The 27243-nt window shown below is 31.9% G+C and overlaps 1 protein-coding gene and 1 pseudogene across 1 annotated transcript; both read left to right on the top strand.

Annotated features, from left to right (window-relative positions):
• Positions 1-12888: 12888 nt before the first annotated feature.
• LOC124940187 lies at positions 12889-13891 on the top strand. The gene has a single exon (XM_047480671.1). It carries the CDS (start codon positions 13033-13035, stop codon positions 13729-13731), a length of 699 nt encoding a protein of 232 aa, XP_047336627.1. The 5' UTR covers positions 12889-13032; the 3' UTR covers positions 13732-13891.
• A 2053-nt stretch (positions 13892-15944) lies between these two features.
• LOC124937833 lies at positions 15945-26655 on the top strand (annotated as a pseudogene).
• The last annotated feature ends 588 nt before the right edge of the window (positions 26656-27243 follow it).

The following is a 27243-nucleotide window of genomic DNA, read 5'->3' as shown; positions in this document are numbered from 1 at the left end:
GAGAGTTCTCTATCTATTGATGCAACTTGTAATCCTCATTTCAACTGAAAAAATGTACTGGATAGATAACAACATAAAATTCCATTTTAAAACATGTAAGCAATGTGCGTATAAGTACCAACAGAATCAACATCAACGCACATGTAATACGTATGTAGAGGTCAACCATTTAACTTAAGGACAATGTTGTTATGAACAATCAATGATTTTCTAGCTTATGTAATGTTTTATGGATGGAGTACTCATGGTATCCATGGATGCCCGATATATATGAAGAGTTCTAATTCATTTTGCCTTAAATTTGGTAAGAAACCATGCTATTTTATTTCTCATAGGCATTTTTTGGCACAAGATCATCCATATAGAGTCGATACAAGATCATTTTTTTATAATGGAAGACTTCCATAAACCAAATGCCTTCTAGGCCTACTGGAGTCAAACTATGGAATGCTATCTCAGGATTGAAGTTTGCATTTGAAGACCCTGATGGATATCCACCGGGTTATGGAGTATCCCATAAGTGGACGAAGAAGAGTATTTTCTGGGAGTTGCCATATTGGGGACGTTTTCTCATAAGACACAATATTGATTTTATGCATGTGGAGAAAAATGTTCGAGAATATAATCAACACTATGATGAATGTTAAAGGGAGGATAAATGACAACATTAATGCTAGGAATGACATATTCTTTCTTTGTAACTGTACAAAGAGCTTCACATAGACCCACAAAACGGGATGAATAGGATGATTAAGGATGTGTACACTTTAACAAGAGACGATAACCAAATTCTTTGCGAGTGGTTTGAAGGGTTTGAAATTTCCAGATGGATACGCATCCAACTTATCGCGACGTGTAGACTGAAGTGGTTGTAAGTTGATCGGTCTAAAGAGACATGACTGTCATGTTTTTCTAGAATGACATTTACCAATTACTTTTAAGAATTTTCTCCCCAACTTTGTATGGGCTACACTGACAGATTTAAGTAATTTATGCATGACCTAAGCTCTACCACTTTGTCGGAAACTAGTATGAATAACTTGGAAGTTGCGGCTCCGGTAATTCTTTGTAACCTAGCAAAGATATTTCCACCAGCATTCTTCGACTCAATGGAGCACCTCCTCGTGCATTTACCATACGAGGAAAAAGTTGGAGGACCAGTTCAATACCGATGGATGTATTCTTTCGAACAGTAAGTATTTCAATTTAAATAAACTAGTTTATAAATCATCTTATACTTTATAAGTGTTTGCTCCTATCGCAGGTTTTTTCACACCACAAAGCAAAAAATTAAAAACAAATCCCGAATCGAGGCATCCATTTACAATGCCTACATTCTTCAAGAGATCACAACATTTTCTTCTCACTATTTGAACCAAATATTCAATGTAAACAACGAATGTCATAGAGAAATACAGAAGGACCAGTGAACATTAAACAACCACCAATTTCTATTTTCAATTATCTTGGACGTAGTAGATGAGCTAAAAGTAAAAGATACTTAGATAGTGAAGAGTTATTGGTGGATCACATATATGTGCTACTAAATTTCCCCAAGGTTGAACCGTATTACATGTGCGTTGATGTTGATTATGTCGGTATCTATACGTACATTGCTTACATGTTTTAAAACGGGATTTTTTGTTATTATCTATCTAGTATATTTTTCCAATTGAAAGGAGGATTAAAGGTTGCATCAATAGATAGAGAATTCACCATTTGGTTCTGATGCCAGGTGAATAGATTTTATTTTCCATATCTTCTGCAATTCCTAATGAATGAATACCTCAAGAATGGTCTCTTTTGTAGATTCTTGAAGAAAATGAACATACTATAATAGAGGATTCAATTGACTTACTATATTATGTTTCATATGGGTCACTAACACTTGCTACCTCTATTCCCATATATTTCGTTAACGAATATGTTTGGAGGCCAAAAGAATACGGGTTAAATAGATCAACCATGAACAATGGTGTATGTGTCAAAGCAAATGATGCGAAATACTATGGACTGTTAGAAGAGATCATACAACTTCAATATCAGGGACCGTATATGGGCGTTGTCTTATTTAAGTGCATGTGGTATGACCCAACAAGGGGCATACAAATGAACGAGAACTATAGATTTGTTGAGATTAACATGAAGCAAAAGTATCTTAGATATGATCCATTAAATCTAGCACAACAAGCCATACAAGTGTCCAAAGACGAACATCGAGACAATCTGATGTCCGTATGTAAAACCAAGGCTAGATGAAAAGTAGAGGAACAATGGACTAATGATAATGTGTTGTATCAACAAGAGGTGCCTCTAACTAGTATCCATATCGACTTGCCACTAAATATTCGACCGTATGATGTAAGTGACCTGCGTGACCCTAACAACTATATCTACATGGAGGTGTAATGGAAAATGAGGAAGATCTATTGGATTAGAAGAAGTTGACAATAAATCAGAAATTTCCCTTGACTCGGGTGGGAGTACATATTCAAATGACTTAGAACAAGTTGAGGTTATAACAAATGAATTCAACATACTAATGCTTTTCATGTTCTTTCTAAAATTGGAGATCACAAGATTTATAATGTTATGTATATATTGCTCATGAAATCTGGTGAGGAGTCTATAAATTATATGTTACTGTTAGTTCATTAATCTAAATGTATGTGGATCTTGGTTATCTTGAACATGCCCAAAAGGTATTTGATAATAGTCTTGAAAGAAATGTAGAAGAAACTAGAACATTAAAATTAAACACACCCAAGATCTATGCGATACTTCTGCCCACTCTCAAAGGTAATTTGGAGTATTTTAGGAATTCATACGAACTTCTACATTATCTTGACAAGCTGGAATAATTTAGGCTTATATAATTCGGGCTTATATAATTCTAACGAACTCCTACTCTCAATCAACTAACATTTAAGATTATATAATTTTTAAGTTTCTGTTAAATTAGATTCTTATAATATTATGAAACTAGAACATTAAAATTAGCCACACCCAAGTCCTATGCGATACTTATGTCCTCTCCCAAAGGAAATTTGGATGTATTTTAAGAATTCATACGAACTTCTATATTATCTTGACAAGCTGGAATAATTCTGACGAACTCCAACTCTCAATTGGCTAACATTCAAAATTAAATAATTTTTAAGTTTATGTTAAATAAGATTTTTATAATATCAGGAAATTTAAACATTAAAAAGCTGGAATAATTCAGGCTTACATAATTCTAACGAACTCCTACTCTTAGTCGGCTAACATTCAAGATTAGATAATTCTTAGGTTTTTGTTAAATAAAATTTTTATAATATTGGGAAACTAGAACATTAAAATTAGCCACACCTTAACCCTATGTGATACATCTACCCACTCTCAAAGATAATTTGGATGTATTTTAGGAATTCATACGAACTTCTACATTATCTAAACAGGCTAGAATAATTCAGGCTTATATAATTCTGACTTATATAATTCTGACTTATATAATTCTGACGAACTCATACTCTCAATCGGCTAACATTCAAGATTATATAATTCTTAGGTTTTTGTTAAATAGAATTTTTATAATATTAAGAAACTAGAATATTAGAATTAGCCTCACACAAGCCCTATGTGATACTTCTTCCCACTTCCAAAGATAACTGAGATGTATTTTAGGAATTTCTATGAACTTCTACGTTATCTTGACAAGCTAAAATTATTTAGGCTAATATAACTCGGGCTTATATAATTCTGACGAAGTCTTACTCCTAATCGACTAACATTCAAGATTAAATTGTTCTTATATTTCTGTTAAATATAATTTTTATAATTTTAGGATTTGATTTTTGTTTTTGACTATCAATTGACATTTAATTAATTACTATTAGATGATATTAATTTTGTAGTTTATTTACAATAACTTGTCTTACTCATTTGAATCACCACTAGTCTGTGACTCATATTTTTAATGAAACTAAAACATTAGAATTAGCCACACACAAGCCCTATGCAATACATCTTCCCACTCTCAAAGGTAATTTTGATGTATTTTAGGAATTCATATGAACTTCTACATTATCCTGACAAGCTGGAATAATTTAGACTTATATAATTTGGGTTTATATAATTCTAACGAACTCCTACTCTCAATCGGTTAACATTCAAGACTAGATAATTATTAGGTTTCATTTAAATTGAATTTTATAATATTATGAAAATTAGAACATTAAAATCAATACATATAGAGTTTAGAAGACACATGTTTTAATGAACTAGAACATTAAAATTAGCCATGCCCAAGCCCTATAGAATATGTATGCCTACTCCCTAGGTAAATTAGGGTGTAATTTTGAAATTCACAAGAACTACAACATCAACATCAACATCAACATCAACATCAACATCAATATCAACATCAACATCAACATCAACATCAACATCAACATCAACATCAACATCAACATCAACATCAACATCAACATCAACATCAACATCAACATCAACATCAACATCAACATCAACATCAACATAAACATAAACATCAACATCAACAGCAACAGCAACAGCAACAGCAACATCAACAACAACATTATGTTCAACCACATCATTCACCATGCATTAGTTAATGCATCATAAACTAAAATATTATCAAAAATATATTATTAATGTATTACTAGATTAATCACTATGTACTCATAAGTCATTCAACTAAACGTATTTTGTGACATGAATTAAACAGTCGAACAATCATCAAACAAATATAATCTCAAGGTCACTCATCATTTAACATCGAAAGTAAAGTGAAAGTTTGAAAAATTGCGATTGAATAGGGTAATGTTATAAATATTAATCGTCGCTGTGTTCATAGAAGATTTACTATTAAAACAAATTATTCAAAAAATGGGGATAAATATTATAAATTAAACTTAATAACGTCTTTAACAATATTTTATATTCCTTATAATATAATCAATTTCAAACTGAAAATCTAATCGCAATATTTCCAACTCCAACACTGAACTTATTCCTATCAAGTAAATTTACTTATTTTTATAATTTAATTGATAAAATGTATTGCAAATCAGACTTTTTTTTGTAGAGTCAATAAACAATTTCAAATATTATGATAATTCAACAAATTGATATATAGTATTCTTCAAAACTATTTGTATGGTGGTTACAATACAGATAATATTTTAAGTGTTCTCTATAAAGCCCTAAATACCGAGGATTTTTTAAGTGGTATATATCGACGGTTTCTTACTATATCCGTATAATGATTGGGGGAGAGAAGTTGGGAGAGAGAATTATGTGGCGCAATCTAATTCGCTGAAAAAATAACAAAATTTCTCTCTCTTCTCAACCTTTATTATTTTAATTAGTGATGTGGTGACACGTCATTCTCTTCCATATTCCCTCTCCAAAATTCTCTCCCCTATCACTCATCTAATGATTTATTATACACTAAATCGTATCCCTTCTTGATGAGAGTATGTCAATATGCATTTCTAACTAGTCTAGTGATTTTCTCTAAGTAATTTTTGAAGACCCATCATTTATAAAAATTATCTTGTATTAATTAAACAATAATCTAATACTTCATCCAAATTAATAATACAACCAAAGATAAAAGTAATTTTCATTTCAATATTGGAAAAAAACAAACAAACATGTTATAAGCAAGATCTCAGCAAACAATGGATTATACATATAAATACATAAAATTACATTCAAAAGCCTTTATTACACCATCATCTATGTTCAAGAACATGGCCTCTTCTTTTCTGTGATTGAAACAACAAATATATATATATATATGATAATAATAATATTAATTATAAAAAAGAGTACAAATTTTTAATTCGGGTTTATATAATTCTGACGAACTCCTACTCTCAATCGTCTAACATTCAAGACTAGATAATTCTTAGGTTTCATTTAAATCGAATTTTTATAATATTATGAAAATTAGAACATTAAAATCAATACATATAGAGTTTAGAAGACACGTGTTTTAATGAACTGGAACATTAAAATTAGCCACGCCCATACCTTATAGGATATGTATGCCCACTCCCTAGGTAAATTAGAGTATAAATTTGAAATTCACAAGAACTACAACATCAACATCAACATATCAACATCAACATCAACATTATGTTCAGCCACATCATTCACCCATGCATTAGTTAATGCATCATAAACTAAAATATTATCAAAAATATATTATAAATGTATTACTAGATTAATCACTATGTACTCATAAGTCATTCAACTAAACTTATTTTGTGACATGAATTAAACTGTCGCACAATTATCAAACAAATATAATCTCAAGGTCACTCATCATTTAACGTTCGAAAGTAAAGTGAAAGTTTGAAAAGTTGCGATTGAATATGTAATGTTATTAACATTAATCGTCGTTGTGTTCATAGAAGGTTTACTATTAAAATAAATTATTCAAAAAATAGGGATAAATATTATAAATTAAACTTAATATAACGGAGGCAGTCTGCCCTTTCCTTTTCATTCCTAGTATCTTTAATGAAAGGATGAATTAAAATTCACATCACCCTCTCTTTCACATTGTGTTAGACTTTTAAATTATGACCGAGCCTTTCAAGTTCTTTAATTCAAGAAACGGGTTCTTGATGATGGAATTCAACACTCAAGCGCAACGGACATAGAATGAGAGTAGAATTCGAGGTTAGGGAGAGAAGAGCCGAAGGGGAGGAGAGAAATACCACTAGATTACACCTAGCGGTCCAAGAAGGGGGAGGAGGGCCGAGAGATAACTTAGAGCACCAAGTTCCAAAATATTCAATTCATAGCCCCAAAAAGTGGGGTGGGCATCACCATTTAAAGAGGCTGGTTTACCCAAGAGTATTCGGTTACAACAAACTTTCAAAATAACAGAATTCAGTTCAAGAGAAATAAGAGAGAAAGTAAACAAAACAGAATTATTCCATAAAAAACATAAACTGGCCCATATGGACACTTGGGCCGAGAGACGGGTGCATAAAATATTTTAGGACTGAGGTTTTTGATGAGCAGCCCGTAACATAATCCTCCCCTTCGAGGTTCGTCGCCCTCGACGAAAAGAACGTGGACTGGTCAGCCTCTAATACGCATTTTCAACTTCAAAACTATCGTTCGGTCGGGCTTCGGCACATTCAGCAAGGGTCGCAGCATAATACCGTATTTTCTCAAAAAACTTTCGGCAAAATCGCTTCAGTAGTGGAACTGGCCGGGTCCTTGCGGTCTTTTGCGCTGCCGGGTCGCTTGCCACTCCGCCCCTATCTAGAATTTCTGTGCACCCAAGGTCGAGTTTTTCAGTGTTTAGAGCTGGTCTTGGTTGCTGCAATGTCCCCAGCGCTTGATGCAAAAATAGTTTCTTCCAACTTCGATTAAACTCCATACTTTGCTGAAAAATCCAGGCCAAGTCTTTTTCCCGAACCAGCAAAACAGCAGCATCGAATGAGCCATAGCTTCTAATTAGATCGTTAGGAATATCTTCTAAGGTCATTGCCGCGAGTGAAACAGTTTGGCCTTCGGGCTTACTCTTTACTTGCATTTTGGCAGCAACAATATATTCATCTAAGGTCTTTTCCAACTGGTTTCCATGCATCAAACTATCCTGCGACCGAGGAATCCCTTTTAGGACCGTGGTTCTGTCTTGCTTATCATAGGATAGGGTCAGCTTTTCAAAGTCCCAAGAAGACGGGCCTAGAGTAATCAACCATTCAATTCCCAACACAATATCATAACCGTCCATGGAAATTACCTTCATTTATGTTTGGTATTCATTGCCTTCCATCGACCACTTCAAGTCCTTGCAAACACTAGAACATAACACATTAGACCCATCAACCACTCTAACCGATTGCACCTGGGTTGCTATGCTTTTGTGGTCTATTTTCTCCAAAATCCTGCTATTGATAAAATTGTGGGTGCTGCCTGTATTGATCAAGATCATCACCGGCAGGTTCCCAACTTTGCCAAGAATCTTGAGCGTTTGGAAGGCTTTAGACCCGGTCAAGGCATGTAAGGATATGGCTGGTTCATCCCTTGGGCCGAGCAATGAAGGTAGATCATCCAAAACAGGTTCTTGATCTTCTTGATTGGCCGAGACCATGAATAACTTTGATTTACACCTATGATTTGGTTGCCATTTTTCATTGCAAGAATAGCATAGGCCCTTCTTTCGCTTTTCATCCATTGATGCTGGGTCTAATTGCTTAACATAGCCCTGGTTTGCATTTGAAGAGGACCCGTATGATGAATTCTTGAAGTCGTTATTGGTGTTCGGCCCGGCTGTGTTGATATTGGACGGCGTGGGCAGCAACGATGCTTCAGCGTTGTACAAGTTACCACTGCTCATTAAGGACCGATATGTTGCTTCTTGGACTTTAGCCATGGCCATTGCTTCGTTTAAAGAATTTGTGAATCGCAACCTGATGCAGTTCGCAATCTCTTCCCTTAGACCGGACGAGTAGCAATCTATGACATATTCTCTTGGCATGCTGTAGAGTTTTTGAGAGATCGACATGCATCGCAGATTATATTCTTAAACCGACCCAACCTGTTTTAAATTCATTAGCTGTCTCATTGGTGTATCATGTATAGATGGCCCAAATTGAGTCATAAGGTCTCTTTTGAACACATCCCAAGATAAGGCTTCCATATGATTTCGGTTTTGAAGATATGACCCGTACCACATTTTTGCTTCGCCAGAAAAATGAATGGGGGCAATTTCTAATTTAGTTGCATCCTTAGTTTTGTCCACCCTGAAAAATTGCTCGGCATATATTAGCCAACCCTCGACATCTGACCCATCAAACCGAGGAAAATCGACCTTGGTTAGCCGAGTAGGAGGAGCATAGTGTTGGTCGCGGTTCTGGCCAGGGTGCGGGGGCCTAAATGGTGAAGGACCGTGGAAAGAATTGTCATCATAGGGTTTGTGGCGGGGTTCTTGCACGTTTCTAGATGCCCCGCTCTCAAAGGCTGCCATTCTTTCTTCAGTCGCATCAAATCTTCGGTCTATGGCAGCTTGCATCGCGGTTGTTTGTTGGGACAGTTTTCAATAAGGGCCTTGAGCGCATCCATTTCTGATTGCTGGCGAGTTTCTATCATGTTGAGAATCGGCCAGCTCTGATACCAAGATGTTAGACTTTTAAATTATGACCGAGCCTTTCAAGTTCTTTAATTCAATAAACGGGTTCTTGATGATGGAATTCAACACTCAAGCGCAGTGGACATAGAATGAGAGGAGAATTCGAGGTTAGGGAGAGAAGAGCCGAAGGGGAGGAGAGAAATACCACTAGATTACACCTAGCGGTCCAAGAAGGGGGAAGAGGGCCGAGAGATAACTTAGAGTACCAAGTTCCAAAATATTCAATTCATAGCCCCAAAAAGTGGGGTGGGCATCACCATTTAAAGAGGCTGGTTTACCCAAGAGTATTCAGTTACAACAAACTTTCAAAATAACAGAATTCAGTTCAAGAGAAATAAGAGAGAAAGTAAACAAAACAGAATTATTCCATAAAAAACATAAACTGGCCCATATGGACACTTGGGCCGAGAGACGGGTGCATTAAATATTTTAGGACCGAAGTTTTTGATGAGCAGCCCGTAACATAATGTCTTTAACAACATTTTATATTCCTTACGGTGTAATCAATTTCAAACTAAAAATATAATCGCAATGTTTCCAACAATGTTGTTTTCTAACACAGAACTTATTCTATCAAGTAAATTTACCCATTTTTGTAATTTAATCGATAAAATATATTACAAATCAGACTTCTTTTTTCTTCCTTTCTCTAGTAAATCAGTTATCTTCCTTTCTCTAATAAATAAACTCAAAATAAATATATTAGTGTTATTTTCTTACTCGTTCAAACCCGTATGAATGGACCAGTTTTTAAAATGTATTGGTTGTGCCAGTGTTAAATGGAAGTTGTGGATCAATTAAATTTTCTTATTAGTAAGTTTAAAAGATGAATTTAAATTTTGATAAAATAGAAAGGGTTTATCTTAAAATTAAAACAATAAAGTTTGAGGTTCATTCTAGTTATTCCTTGCTCCTTGCTCTAGCTCCCTCACAAGTAATCAATCTCCTTCTTCTCCATCCTCTTTATTTCCTGCCGGAATTGATCAAATTACGAAATTCGCTTCTCTTCTGACGACAATGTAAGGCTCCAAAACTGTGGTGAATCTTGTAAGACTCTAGTACTACCCTAAATCTTGTAAGGCTCTAAGATTATAACGAATCTTGATTGAGTTGTCTTGATTTATTTATCCATTATTCAACAATATAAGTTTGGTTCACATCATCTATTCCATTTCTCCAAACTAATCATGCAATAAGAGAGAAAACGAGAAACGCTTAGAAACTCCATGTCACAGTCGAACGATCGTCATCGTAGGGACTCACAACCAACAGTACTATTCATCAACCTCATCGTAACCGAATCATTCATCGTCCAAACTCATAGACTCAAACTTCCAAGTATCATTTTGATCTATTTATTGTTGAGTTATGTAACCTACACTTATAATAAACTATACAGAAGTTAATTATAGTTTATAGAGTTTGTGTTTGAGTTTGGGCATGATCAGGAGTTATTGATCTTTATTAGCTTAATATAGACCAACAGTATTTCTCTTCGCACCATTGGTTCTTCTATCCCCTCCTCCAAAATTCTCTATTGAAAACCTTCCGCTGCCCTTTGATTGTAGAATTTCCACCCGGTCCTAGAGATCAAGAACTTGATTCTTGAGATCAAGAACTCATAAACACACCTTACGAAACAAGTCGTAACATTCTTTGTATCAGAGCAAGACAATCCTCAATTGAAAGAAACCTGACAAGATATGGACACTCTTAAGACCCTACTCGAAGGCCTGTCCCAACAATATGCCTCCATGCAAGCTTCCCTGCAACAACACATGACCGAATAAGCTGCTTTGCACAATGCTTTTCAGCAAAATATGGACAGAAGGTTCAATGCTGCTGGGAAAAGCTTGACAGCCATTGAAACGGGTGCGTCTGGAAATGGCCAAGATCCCTGCACCTGACCTATGTTAATGCTTCTTGCTACCTTCCTCCAACCCGACTTACAAATGTTAATATTCCTGAATTTGATGGGACTAATTTGGAGGGCTAACTCATATTTGTCGAGCAAGTCTTTAAGGTGGGCAAGACGAATGGTGCCACAAAACTGGACATTGTCCGCACTCACTTTTCAAAAGAGGTAAGAACGTGGCATGACTCATATTTGCAGAATCGCAACCATATGGAAGCCTTGACGTGACATGTATTCAAGAAAGATCTTTTGATGCGATTCGGTCGCAAGACCTTGTACAGTGACAAGACGCCGTTGCTGCCCAAACCATGCAATGTTAACACGGCCTGACCGAGCACAAACCGAACAACCGATCCCAAGGAAGACCTGTGTTATACTTGCATTGAAAATTGGGAGCCCAATCATAAGTGCAAATCCAAAATATTCATGGCTCCGACTAATCAACAAGAAGTCCAAGAACTCGTTTAAGAACTCGTCTAAGAATCAGGTTTATGAAATACATGTTAGCCTCGTTGTGACAGAAAATAAAAATAAAGGAAAAGATAAAAAAGGTAAAAAGAATAAATATAATTAGTTTTTATTAAATATTATTTTTGTTAAAGTTGTTTGGATAAGATTCTTTTGTTATTTTTCTTTATAAAATAATTTCTATTTCAAAAACTAGAATCAATTTTGTAATTTCATGATTATGATAAAAATTTTAGTTGAATTCATAACTTGAATATAAAAAAATATTTTGATTTTATTAATTTTATTTCTAAATAATCTGGTACAACACTCAAAAGCATCGACGGATCTAAGCCCACCAAAATAAACAATTTTTTAGTTTTAAGGTTTAACGTGACACCACACCTAAATTTTTAATTCACGGTTTATTTATCTAATTATTAAAAAGATAATAAAATTTATTTTATTCACTCGTTTTATCAACAAAAAAAAATTATTTTTTTAGGTCTACCATAATTTTTTTTCAAGTCCACATCATTTATAAATTATGTGTGTCGCTGCTCAAACGGATGATATTGACAAAATCTAGCGAATTTCGGCACGACCAATTGAACCACTAGTTATATTTTAAAACTTATATATATTGTAAAACACAATGAAATTAAAATAGTATGAAATAAGTGTGTTTACTCGTTAATATATATATATATATAGTATCGAGAATGTCAAATGAATTCAACATCATTGATTCATTCAATTCTTTAAAATAAAATAAATTGAAAGATAGTTTCAAAAATAATTCCTGAGAATTGTTTTTATTTAATTTTTAACTTTAAATAGTTGTTCACCATATTTACTCGTGTCTTCCGTCTATTGTCATTCTCGATAAGAAAGATCGAAAAAGTAAGTGAGAAAGAGAAAAAAGAACATTCACAACTCACAAGCTACCATGATAATCAAACTTTTCACGAATTTTGCAATCTTGTGTTTGTACAATCTATTCTTATCTAGTATCCTTGAAGTTACTTTACACGATAATCAAAAGATCGAACGGTGAATTCCGAAAACCAAAGCTTGTATCAGATTCAATGAAGAATGTATGGAAGTTGTGGAAGCTAATTAGCTAAGTACCAAATGGGCGACACATTTTGGCGACGAGAAATTACACAAGTTATCGAACACGTAAAAGAAATTCTTTATGATCGAAATAACTTCTGGAATCAAAAAGTTATCGAATGAACCAGATTTTGACCGGTTAAAAAAATACATATGAAAGTCATAATTCTTAACCACTGTACACCCGTTTCGGTCAAACCGCGTATTTTAGATGACGTTATAACATTATTATATTTAAAAATATAATAATAAATAAATTTAGAAAAGAAAAAGGAAAAAAAGTTTGAAAGCAAATGTAGCTTTCATAGCTATCAGCATCACACAGGTGTTAATTACCGCTCAGGGATGAGATGCAGAGGATAACTTTCACCTCGAAGCTCTCTCCCTGTCTATGCTCTCACTAGTCTCCTCTACCCACCACCACCACCATCATCATCTTCATCTTCAAATGGAGCAAATCAGCGATGGAATTTACAATCACCGCCAATCTCCTTCCTCCGATCGATTCCTCACCGTCTTCTCTCCGCCGAAACCCGATCATCACGGAACTTGCGCCGTTTATCTCATCGGTGACGAACTCAACGAAGCAGAAGTCTTCTGGACCGAATCAAATCGCCGTCCAATCTCTCCCTCATCCGCTGATTCTTCTTCTACCGGTAAGATGCACCATTCCTTCCGCAAGCCGGAAAAGTTTGGAATCCTCGCCGCATTGCCAGAAGAGGATTGTAATCTGAATCCGCCTCTACTGTGTAGAAAACCTTCTATTTCGTATCCATCGGTTCATTCAACAACACCAGCAGCGAGAGAATATTCTCAGTCTGCACCGGCTAGGAAGTTCATGCAATCGGCTCCCGTAACTGTTCCGATGATGCAGAAGAAGATTCGTAACACTGATTTCGATGAGATTGATTCGATCGATGACGACGATGAAGACGAAATCCTGCCGCCTCATGAGATCGTAGCTAAAGGATCGACGAAATCATCCCAAACAACTTTCTCTGTTCTTGAAGGCGCTGGGAGGACATTGAAGGGAAGAGATTTGCGTCAAGTCCGTAACGCTGTGTGGCGCAGAACAGGTTTTGTTGACTGATACCTTAACTAGTTGTTGTTTTATGGAGTGAAAATGTCTCTTTTTTTGCTAGGTTTTATCAGTTCTTCACCTTGTTTTATACATCATAACATCATTATACAAGATCTTGGATTTTGCTATGCTTTAGTAGTTCTTGGATTGGAATCTAGATTGAATCAGACTAAAACTTTTTACTTATTTATCATCATCCTCTTCTTCTGGTTTATCTTCTTCTTCTTCTTCTTCTTCTGGTTTCAATTGTGATTTTGATTCTTCTTGCAAATGGGTTTGAATTGATCTATCTAATCTTATACAATCTGACTCATTTTGCTTCTTCTATCTTTAACCAATCCCACCATGGGTCCATGACTATATGCTTCATTTCTCAATGAATGAATGAAAATGATGTTTCTTCAATTATTCAGCTTACCCATATGTAATTCTTTCACTATTTAGCTAATTTATTTGAAAGAATCAAATATAATTCATCTTTGTTTCTTTCATAATTTATCTCTAAACTAAAATAACTTATAAAGGTTCAATTTCATCTTCCAGATTTTGCAATTTCAGTGTTTAAACTTTCTTTAAACTACTTCATTTGATTATATAACTTTCATGTTAAAGTTACCTTATAAGTTATTTTTCTTGGATTTAATTCAATGTTCTTAAATTATTACTTAAAATACCCTGTTTATGAAATTTGATGTTTCTCAACTAAAATTTTGTTTTTAAATAATTAAAGTTTATTTTAAATGAGTTGAAAAAAACAAAAGTTTATTTTAAATTTATGAGGGCAGTTATTCTCCTGACATACAACAGCCTTAGATAGAGAATATTACAATTATGAGACCTGCTCAAAGTCTTTATTGGCATTATTATATGGCCCATAGATTAAATAATTTCATCTAATTAAAGAAAGTATATTTTGATTATGGTCTAAGGTTTGTTGGGTTTGGACTATTTGAATACTTTCCATCTAAAAAAAAAAATTTTTACCAAATAATTCAACTTTATTTTATAATTATAATTAGGGTTGTTTGATTTGGCTTGAAGAAATTAATAGTAATGTGAATAAGTTTAAGGATAATTAAATCTATGTAACCCTAGATGTTAAAATGAAGAACATGGCAGTTTACTTAAATGATGATTGTAGAAGAAAAGTTGAAGAAACATCCATTGATGATGAATTCGGACTTTTATTATTTATTAGTACGGGGAACTATTATGCTTTTCTTCAATAATTTAATACATCTTTCACCTTTAAAAACAAAGCAAATTAAAGTCCCATCTCATAATTTTAGCAAGCTTTTATCAATATGCATTACAAAAAGATAACCAATCAATTTTTTTTTTAATTTACAATATTAAATGGTTTGATAATATTATTATTATATCTACTTTTCTTATATAAACAATATAATATATATATAAATGTATTTTCATTAATATTATTAATATATTTTTAATTGTAAGAGGTTAGCTTAGTTCTCCAAATTCATACTTTAAGTAAGACGTTTAAGTGGTTAATATATTTTAATTAAGCAAATTTAAATGAAAAATCAAAACAAAAAATAGTTGATACAAACACTAAATTAATATTTGAAAATTAAAAATACTTCACATCTCTAAGAATATATTAATTTTATAATCATACATCTTATATTGAAACATATGAAAAAGGACCAACAGTACAACATAAATATTAAACTATAAAATTTTAAAATATTTATTTATAAAATTTTGAAATATTTAATTTACTTTCAAACAAATATTATCTCATATAAATTAATATTACTATAAGATATTCAACAAAAAATAAATTAATATTCAATTTGTTTTTGTTAAAATCTAGTTACAACTCTATATATTATTTTTAAGTGTATAAATTGATTTTTTTAAATAACTTAAATTATTTAAAAAAGAATGATTTAGTGATAATTTAAAAAAATAAATATTTCTTTATAATAATTTAAAAAATATTAATATATAATTATAAAATAAAAAATAATAATTTAAAATATATAATATTTTAATATTTAATTAATGAATTAATGATTTATTAATTTAAATTATTTAAATAACATAAATCAAAACAAAACCCTTCAATGTATTTTATGTTATATTGAAATAAATAATAATATTATATTATAATTAATAAAAATATTTGGTTTACTATGTTATTACTATCGTTACAATTAAAAAAAATAAAAAAAAAAATAGAATGCCTGGAAGGGATGGGTGGTCCTAGCCGACTGACCCTCATCTTCGAGGCCACCGACATGAGTGTGAGAGTTGTGAGATTGTGTTTTTTTTTTTTTAAGAATAAACTCTTATTTATAATAAAAAAAAATGTATAGCTTTTTTAAGATTTAAAATATTTAAATAATTCAATTATTTAAATGATTGGAATGATTTTGAGATAATTAATTTTTTTTAAGTAAAAAATATTTAAAAATTATTAATATATAATAATAAATAAAATATATAATATTTTAATATTTAATTAATGAATTGAAGGTTGATTAATTTAAATTATTTTATGTTATATTGAAATAAATAATAATATTATTTTTAAATTAATAAAAATATTTAATTTACTTAGTTAAATACTATTATCACAATTAAAAAAGAAAAAGAAAAATAGAATACCTGGAAAGGATGGGTGGTCCTAGCCGACTGACCTCACCTTTGAGGCTTATTATTATTATTTTGTAAGAATAAAAAATAAAAACAAAAATTAAAGTTTATTAATATATAATAATAAAAAATAATAATTTATAATAAAAAATATTTTTAATATTTTAATTAATAAATAAAATGATATAATAAAAGAGGGAGAATGACCAAATATATTTTGGTTATTATTATTTATTTGACTTAGAAGAGCTATAGAAAATAAATTAGTTATTATGGAAGGGAACCCATTAAATTAAAACTGTTAATCTTACCCGGATTTTTTTTTGGCTAAAACTTTCCTCAGTTAGCATTTTTAAGCTAACCTCAAAGTTCAACTTTTCATAATAATTATTTTTAAACAAACAAAATTTATTATTTAAACTCAGTTATAATATTTATTTTTATTAATATTATATCTTATTATTAAATATATTATAAATTTAACTACTTATATTATATATATATAAATTATTGTTTTTATATAATATAATATAATAAATATTATTATCACTTCCTTTTCTTATAAATACTTTTTTTTTAAATATTTATAATATAATAACTTAATAATTATTTTATTTTAAAATTATTAACCTCATATTCAACTTATATATGACTATGTCATTTTTTACTATACCTCCTACATCTTAGTTGAACAACTTTGTGTTGACATCTTTATATATTTTTTTTAAGGTATACTTGTTTATTAAATATAAAAATTATTAATTTTATAATATAAATATAAATTAATATAATATTTAAAATTTACCAAATTAAATAAAATATAAAAGATGATAAATTAAATATAATTAAAATTATACTTATTCTCATATTATAAACTATATCATATTATTTAAAAATAATAATTTAATTGTGTAAATATAATAAATAATTAAATTTATGAAACCTCTTATTCTACATTTCTCACTCCATTCGTTGCCATCACTCATTTGTTGCCACTGAGCCTTGTGAGTTCTCTATTAGGGATTTGGATATCCAAATAGTATATTTTAGTAAATCATAATAATAATAATAATAATAATAAAGAAAGAAAAAAAAAAAAAGTAAATTATACGAAGACAAAAATTTATAGTGATTTAATTAAAAGAGCCGCGTCTACCTTAGTCACCACCACCAAATTTTTTTTTTTTGAGAAAAACGACTTAGCGTCATTTCATTAAAAATTCCCCAAAACGGGAAAAAAATCACGAGTTTAAGAGATCATTCTAGACAGGCCTAAAATGATTTTGAAGTCGTAACATTCTGAATTAAAGCTAAAAAGCTAAAAACGTAAATGAATTATCACACTGTTTCTATTACGAAGAAGAAATAATACAGAGTTTTGTCTCACACTATTTATTATTTTCACTTTATCGTAAACCCTAAATAATAATATATTAACATATTTATAGGTAAGCATCCAGCTAAACAAATATAAAATAACTCTTGGTCAAACCCAAGTTCAAACTTAAACATAAACCTAATAAACTCTAATTAACTTTTTAAAGTTTATTATAAGTGTATGCTTCATAATTCAACACTCACTCCTATTCGTTTCTCCGAAGAATTTCAGCGGTCGAGGTTTACGTACAAGGCTACACATTGCTCGCTTCTCTATTAAAGATGTATTGCAAGTGCTCCTCTCTATTTTTCCGATTTCCAGTGTTGGTGATGTATTCTCTTTTAACCATAGTTGTCGTGACCCACTAGTACACGATCCGAGAAAATCGTAACGTAACTCCAACAGAAGTAAAATGTAGAATATGTAGAGAAGAAGAAGGCAGAGAAATAAATAGATTTGGTGAAGAAGAACAAGAAATAAAAAAAAATCAAGAACTAAGGTTCAAGATGTTTGTATAATATCATATTCTAGCCTAGCGACAACAAGATGTGGATATTCCCGCCTCCCTGAGGTACTGAGTCCGAGCCCGTCAGACGACAAGTTCTACGCTTGATTAAATAATTAACTGTGTTTACAGAATATGTACTTAATCAACGGGGATTAGTCGTACTCCAAAAGAAGAGCGGAACTCAATGTTCTCAAAAAAAGAAAAAAAAAAAAAAGATATTTGTATATTAGAAGAAAATGTGAGTGTTACTATAAGCACTAGAAATTTATATACCAATTTAAAAAATTAAAATAATTATTTTGATTTATTTTTGAATAAATAAAATCAAAGTAAATTAACCCATAACCAAAACCCAATTAAATAATTAATTAGACTCATTATTGTGATAACTTAAGCCTAATTAATTAATAAAAATTGTCAAAATAATAATAAAAAAATTATTTGGGACAAATGTTTTACTCATTTATCTTAAAATAATTTTAGAAAAAAATCAGGAATTAAAATAAATAATTTAGGATGAAATGAGGTACCATTTCATCTCTCAAAATTATTTATTTAACCCTAAAATATGCAAAAAAAAATTTAGTAAAATATTTGCCATATTTATTTTAATATTTTGTGTATTTAAAAAAATCATAAATAAAGTCGAAAGGGTGAAAGAAAAATCAATTTCAAACAAACTCTTAGGTTTTAAAATAAAAATAAAATTCGCAATCGGGTGTAACCGAAATCGGAAGATAAAGTTACAACCGCGATTGAAGTCATCAGATGAGCATCGAATCTCCATCCGACGCACCAGGCGCACCAGCGTAGCTCATTGTAGCGGAAGGAGCGCGCGCTCGAGAGGCACAAGATTGGCCAACGCCCGTTAGTTAGATCGCTGACGAAACGCCTAGATGCAACGACACCTTGACGGATCGCTCACAAAACGCCAAACACGGCCAAATAGACGTCATTTTGAGCGCCACCATCGTCTTCATCGCGACACCGAAGAAGATAAGATCAAAGATCCGTGTTTGATTTTGCCAATTTGGAACTCAAACGATAATCCACCTTTTCGGCTGTTTCAAAAGCTAAAATGATCACCTTACTTTGGTGATCATTCTACTACTTTCATACGGATGATTCATCCCTATATCTTCAAGTTGGATCAATAAAAGTCAAAACACCATTAATGGATTTTGGCTGATTAGATCCACTTGAAGCCTTCATCGACTCAGGGTTTCTATAAATACATCCCCTAAGTCATTCCGAATCCAAGGAATCCACTCTCCACCTTTAAATTGAAGAAAATCAAAAATCCGCCATTAGAGCTTCAAGCTTTCAAGTATTTTGAATTTTCTGTTTGAGGTCTTAAAGATTGGATCTGAACATCCTAAAAGCTTCCATAAGAATCAATGAGTATTTTCCAATCTTTAGTAAGGTTCCAATCACCTTTTAATTCATATTTACAGTTTGAATTTGAAATTTTTATATTTTAAATTGCATAAGCTTGTATGATTGCTGTTTATAGTGTTTTATGGCTGGAAATCATTCTTGGGATCATTTATCAAATTTATTTCAAGATAGGTTAGAAACAATCAATCATCCTAAAACAGAAAAAACCAAATTTGAATTTTAAAAATCAAAAAAACGTATTTGCTGTTCTTGGGCTAATTCTCTTGAATCACGACCCAGAAAACTTTCCAACATGATTGTAAACATATTAAGCAACTGTTTGGATCATGTTTGATCCATCCCGATCATGTTTGATCAAAATCAAAATTTTCAAAAATAATTGAAATTTTGAGTTCTTGATTTGGTCAAAACAAATAGTTAGTATTTTTGTTTTGTTACCAATTAAGTATATAAGAAATAAGGAAGTTATTGGGTAGCTCTTAACTCCTCCAAACAACTTTAAAATCAAAAATTAAAATTTTGATCACAAACTGTTTTGAATGATTTAATCATCATCCAGGTTAAATGATACCTTAAGATGATGATCAACACGTTCATGGGTACTTTGTTAAGCTACCCAAGTTCTTGGATCAAAGAATCCAAACTTAAAAAAACTTTTTAAAAATTCTACTTTTGGGTATATAGGAACGAGGCTTGTTAGCTTAGGACCGAGAGATCCAACTGAGGATCCTCGGTCCGGACCGAAACCTAGGACCTAGAAATTCGAACTTAAGATCGACACCCAAGACTAAGAATTTAAATAGGACCAAGAGGTCCAACCAATGTTCTTGAGATAGGACCGAGATGTCCGACCGATGTTCTTGAGTTAGAACTGAGATGTCCGAACGATGTTTTTGAGCTAGGACCTAAAGGTCCAACCGATGATTTTTATATCCAAGACCGAGAGGTCCACCCTAAGACCGTGAATTCTAGAATCTAGGACCAGGAGGTCCAACCTAGGACCGAGAATTCCAAGGCATGGGACTAAGAGGTCCAAACTCAAGACCGATAACTCCTAAACCTCATATCGAGGGACTTAGCCCAGAGCTAACCTAGGACCGATAGGTTTGACACCCAGACTGAGGATCTTAGCCAAGGATCGAGAATTCTTAGAACATAGACCTCGGGACCTCAGCACTCTAACCGAAGATCCCGAGCCTTGACCCAAATTGAGGGTTTTAGATCCCAACCCACAATAACGAACCCAAGGTTAAGGACTCTGGTCCTAAGGTTTGTTTGATTTCACTTTTCAAAATTCAAAATTATTTTTGTAATTTTGGGACTTCAAATCATTTTCTAAAAATCTTGAAAAATTAAAAAATATTTTTTTTGAAAATATTTTTGGGATATTTCCATAAAATATTTTGACAAAGGCTCGTTTCATATTTATGTTTAAACCTTATTGCCTTTAAAAATGATTGATGTTCTTCATGTATTTCCTACCTAAGTCAACGACATCAGCAATATGTACCAACATTTAATTATTGTTATTACAATATTTTAAATAACGCACAAACCTTATGCATGCTTAGGACCGAAAGAATAATCGGTGAAAATAAAACATGATACAACTGATTTTCAAAAGCCAAATTTATAAATTAAAACTATTTTTAAAACGGGTAAGGAGGATGAAGCGTGAAAGTCCTTTCCCGAGTATCACCAAACTACGAACTAAATGAAACAATACGTTTATACACGTATGCCAACTTATATTGATTTTCAAAAATTAATTGACGACTCTATCTCAAAATAAATAATATTTTAAATTAATTATGTTTAATTAATTTAAATCAACGAGTTTCTAAACATCAAATTATGATTTGATTACCGTGAATCGCTATTTTATTTAAAATTGAACTCCAAAATTAATTATTTTTAATTAATTTCAAAAGTTGTCATGGATTGTTTAAAAATCTTTAAAATAACATTTTATTTTAAATGAAAATTCATGACAAACAAACCGTGGTTCGAAATTTTCGAACCACGAGCTTTTCCGCCGAACCGAAACTAGAAGGGTTTTTCCGGGGGTTACAGTTACATTCAAAAAACATATATCTAAAAGTCAAATGCCATAATATTTATACTGAGAGGGGGTTGGATATTGTTGTATAAATTATCACTTTCAATTCGATTTAATCCTGTTAGAGATGGAAATTTGTTTATATATTCTTTGACAAATCGTAGTAAGCTCTTGAACGATTTTAAGTGTGGAAATTACTTGCCAGATTTGTAGCGGAAGATAATCGACTGTTAGATGCTAAAATGAAATAACACTAGAGTTTTATGGATGTTCGGAGATAAAACTCCTACGTCACCTCTTCTTCTATTTCCAAAAGGATTTCACTAGAAGACTTTGATTCGTATAGTGACTACACAAACCCAGTCAAAATACATGACTTAACAACTGCCTGTTTTGAACTCTTAGCTATCACTCCGTTGAACAGACAATGTTCTGTTCAACTTACAATACTGAAAAACACTCAAGTAGAACAATAAAATTATCTCTCAGCTTAATGTAGTGAATTACATAATGCACTTGAGAAAGGTGAGCTCGAGAGAGAATGAATTGCGCTAGAAAGAGTTAGTCAAGAGATCAACCGTGAGATTAGAGAGATTCGTCGTTGTACTCTTATGCCTTTAAATCTGAAGTGTAGTAACGATCGAATCTATTTCTTGGATACATGTCAGCTTTCCGTTCGATGTACGCCATGTGTACGGGATCGCACGCAAGATTATATTTGTTGGATCGTGGCGTACCAGACTGTAGTGCACAGAATATTCGTTGGAACGTGGTGTACTAAATAGTACTGCGCTGGCTAGTGGAATAATATCGTACGTGGCAGTTGTACATTTGAGTCGTGATAAGCTGACTTGGCAAGACTGTTGATAACGAATGTTGTTGTTCGCAATGCTGATGAGCTATGCAGACAAACAAGCGCTTCTTCAGACGACTACTAAAGCAAGGCGTCTTCTTGCGCTTCTTTAGACTACTACTTAATCAAGACATCTGCTCGAGCTTCTTTAGACTACTTCTAATGCAAGGTGTCTGCTCGCGCTTTTTTAGACTGCTACTAAAGCAATGCGTCTGCTCGCGCTTCTTCAGACTGTTGCTAAAGCAACGCTTCTGCTCGCGCTTCTTCAGACTACTTTTGAAAAAGGTGTTTGCTCGCGCTTCTTCACACTGCTACTAAAATAAGGCGTCTGCTCGCGCTTCTTCAGACTACTACTGAAGTAAGGCGTCTGCTCGCGCTTCTTGAGTTGTATCTACACATTAATCATTTGCACAACTTAGTTTTGTTCACAAACACATCATTAAAACTATGTCGTATTGATTAAGCTTATTTTTATTCACCTAAGTTCATTTTAATCAATTGAAACATTTTTTCTTATTTCCACTTAATTAATTATTTCTCTTATAATTAATTTTACATTTTTCTTTATTTAACTTAATCTAACAAGTTCTCCCTTTTTGATAATATTAAAACTAAGTTAAAATCAGAAAATTAAAAGGCAAATAATATATTTATATGAATATAAAATGTTCAAATTAAGAAAAAAAATCCCCCTTTTAATCTTTGAAGAGAAGTTTTTCCCAGCCTCCTCTTCTTCCTCCTCGACTTGGTTTTCTACCAGTTCGACTGCCCCAACCGCAACCTTCCCTTCCCCCTCGATTGCTCCCTTCCCCCTTTTTAATAGAAGGAAAATATACCAAAAGCGCCTTTACCCTACCCATTTTTTTTATACCGATAGGGTAGCAGGTTCCTCAAATAGATCTTTAGCCACACTATTGAGTGGCTCTTCGCATTCGCATGGGCTAGTGACATGATGAGAACTACAAATGCGGTTTATAAAAGTGTCCTGAACCACTCCATATACCAATTTAGATCTGGTGTCCAGATAGCTGACGGGGTTTCAAGCAAGGGTGACATAGCCAACCCCCACCAGGTAGAAAATCCAATCATAAAGCAAGTTTGTATGGGGCTAAAATGATGATGGAAGAAAGCGGGAAGGTAAATCTAGACCTTTTAAGAAAGAAATTGTACCAAATCTCTTTCGGATCCTGTATTTATCTATGATGCTTTTGTTTTTCCGGCCTGAACATTGATTTAAAGTTATTTTGTTGTCTCTACCCTACTGTACTTCTCCCCTACACAGAGATGTCTCGGGACTCTTGTACCAAAGACAAGACATACAACAGTAGAACGACATTGTATATGTTTAAAGATGGATATGTATATGTTTAAAGATGGATATGTATTCCCTTTTTATTTCTTTTATATGAAATGTAGGCGGCATATCCAATAGTATCATTATGTGAAACTAGGAATTTTTCCGTGCGATGCACACGAATAAAAATATTAAAAAAATTGTATTTAATGTTTAAAATTCTTAATAAATTACGAATAATATATTAAAATAAAAATAAAACGCTCTCATTCCACATTTTATTCACTTCGGTAAAACAACTTATCTTCTCACATATATCATTACATTTTTTTCCGAATGAACCTCTTATCTCGTGCCATTACACTTTCATTTTGGTTAATCAAACATTTGATTCATATTTTTTAATATTTAACATCGTGACCTCACACTTTGGTCAATCAAATATTTGATTTATATTTTTTTAACCACTTTCAATTGTTACTGGCCTATTATTCCTCGGCAAACTACATCCCAATCACACTTGGTTAAAGGGTTGTACTTGTTTTGTTATGTTGCAAGTTCGAAACATACATATAGCATTTTTAATTTTATTTTAACCGTTTTCAGTTTATGGGTGGGTCAACTCACAATCCGACCCATATATTCATATACTCTCACATATATATTCAAATTAACCATAACTCTCGATCCGACAATTCAGACACTTTAAAAATAAGCATCATTATATATATATATATATATATATATATATATATATATATATATATATATATATATATATATATATATATATATATATATATATATATATATATTAGTTAGATAAAAAGTTGAACTTATATTGTTAAAATGTCCCGCGTTCATCAAATTTGGTGTTGAATTTAAAATATAAATTGTTATTAGCTTAGTTAGTTAAAGGGTTGTACTTGTTTTGTTAGGTTGTAAGTTCAAAACATACCAATAGTATTTTTAATTTTATTTTTAACAGTTTTAAATTTAAAATTAAGCATCAATATATATATAGATCATTTAGTTAAAAAGTTGAACTTATATTATTAAAATACCTCCATTCATTAAATTTGGTGTTGAATTTTTAATTTTTTTTAGATTAATTACAAAATTAAGAAAAGAAAGTGAAATCAAATTAGTCTAAATTTTTCTTGACCAACCCTACATTTTCTTGATTTTTTTATCTTCTTTCACAAAATGATGAATATTTGTTTCTATTTATATTAATAATAAATTTGTACAAATGTTATATATAATAATTATATTTATATATATTAATAATTGACATATCTTAAACATATTGTTTCTTATATTTTTTTAAAAATTGTTCGATGTATCCTTATTATATTTGATACGATATTCGTGTGCATTCAATATAGGGAGCTGCTAAATTAGGGAGAAAATGATGAATGAGGTAATTATTTTTAATTACAAATATTTTATTGGAAATTAAATTCAAACCAAATTATCTTTAAGGGTTTGAAGTCAAACCCAAAAATATTATCAACCATAGTTAGAAATAACCAATTATTATAAAGCAGAGAATAATCTTATGTGTATTTTTTTTTATTAAAATGTTTATTCATTTCATTATATGCAATTGGTGTGTGTGTGTGTGTGGTGGGTTTGCTGGAAGGGTAGGTCAAAAGAAAAGTCAACTAGAAATTAAGAATTATAATGGGTTCAAAAGAAGTTGGGTTGGTTGAAATTCATCATATTTTAAAATTAAAACAGAGAATGAAACAAGGTCTATATTCTTGGATAATAACTTAAATCCAAATTATATGTTCTAAGCTTAAAGATATTGATAATGTAGTTCCAGAAGTCTTACTCAAAGTCATTATTATGTGTTTGTTCAAAAGGAAGAGTCAGCAAACCACCTCCATTCTTGCTCCATTACCTTATAGTAAGAATATAGATATATTGTTAATGTTAATAAGTTATTCATTGAAGTCATGTCCCTAGTATAAAGGTCGACCCATGTACCCATTTCTTTCACATTCATCTTCAAAGCTATCTAGCAATGGAAAAGAGCGGAGAACTTAGACCTATTAACATTGAACAAGGAGAGGGCAGCAGCGGCATTAACAATACGAAGAAAGGGAAAGCTATCTATTTGGGTGGTGGTCCAGCCAGAGATGGATACAAAAAAGGGGTGGCTATCTTCGACTTCATTCTTAGGATAGGTGCTCTTGTGGCTGCTCTAGCTGCAACTGTCACCATGGGAACTACTGATCAGACTCTCCCATTCTTCACTCAGTTCTTCCAGTTCCAAGCCAGCTACGACGATCTCCCAGCTTTCGAGTAATTAAATTCATTCATTCATTCAATCCTTCATCAATAAACATGCATTCATATGATTAAAATGTTGCAGGTTTTTCGTGGTGGCAATGGGAATAGTATGCGGTTACTTGGTTCTCTCCATGCCCTTTTCCATAGTTTGCATTGTTAGGCCACATGTTCTTGCTCCAAGACTCCTCTTAATCATTTTGGACACTGTATGTTGTTACCTATCAATTTTTTTACTCCTCTTTTTGTTCGATTCTGTATAATTAATTAGTAGGAATATTATATGTATGTATGTATGTTGTAGGTGATTGTTGCACTGACCACATCAGCAGCCAGCTCAGCAGCAGCTATAGTCTACTTGGCACATTCAGGGAATGCAAGTGCCAACTGGCTGTCGATATGTCAACAGTTTGATGACTTTTGCCAGAAGGTGAGTGGTGCAGTGGTTGGATCCTTTATTGCAGATGTTACACTCATCTTCCTCGTCATTTTGTCTGCTTTTGCCCTTCGCAAACAATGATTAATAATGTCTTTTTCGATGCTTTTCTATTTGCATATATTTATGTTTTTTTTAATTAAATGGTGTACTTTGAGAAACTGAAAATGTTTTATGAATTACTTTATCTGGTTTGTGATAATATAATTTACTTATTTTTCTTTCTTGGTTACGAGTATATATTAATTAAATCTCATATAGTAGTCTGAAATGAAAATGAATGATATGTCTATGGATGTCACTCTAGATTCCTAGAATTTATGTTAATTAAATCATAAGTATTGCAAGATTAAATGAAGGATAAAGTAATAATTAACAAGGACTTCCTAGAGTATATGTAAATTAAATTAGTAGTATTGAAAGATTAAATAAAAGAGAAAGTAATAACAATGACTACAAACATTTTAAGTTTAAGTAAATGATATGATTTTGAAGTTATTCTGATTTCAACATTCTTCATTTCAAAAAATAGCAATATAAATTTGAAAATTTATGGATATAATGCTCATTTTGAAAGAGTTATATATAAATAAGTAAATTAGGTTTAACTATTAGGAATTAGGATTATATATATAAATAAATTAGGTCTAGCGACTAAGTAGCTTAAGTAAT

Source organism: Impatiens glandulifera, chromosome 5, assembly GCF_907164915.1.
Source record: "Impatiens glandulifera chromosome 5, dImpGla2.1, whole genome shotgun sequence".
Lineage (NCBI taxonomy): Eukaryota > Viridiplantae > Streptophyta > Magnoliopsida > Ericales > Balsaminaceae > Impatiens > Impatiens glandulifera.
This window is presented reverse-complemented; position numbering and strand designations above follow the sequence as displayed.

What these genes read in the sequence shown, in the direction of transcription:
- LOC124940187 (XM_047480671.1), top strand. Translation starts at nt 13,033, where the DNA reads ATGCTCTCACTAGTCTCCTCTACCCACCACCACCACCATCATCATCTT.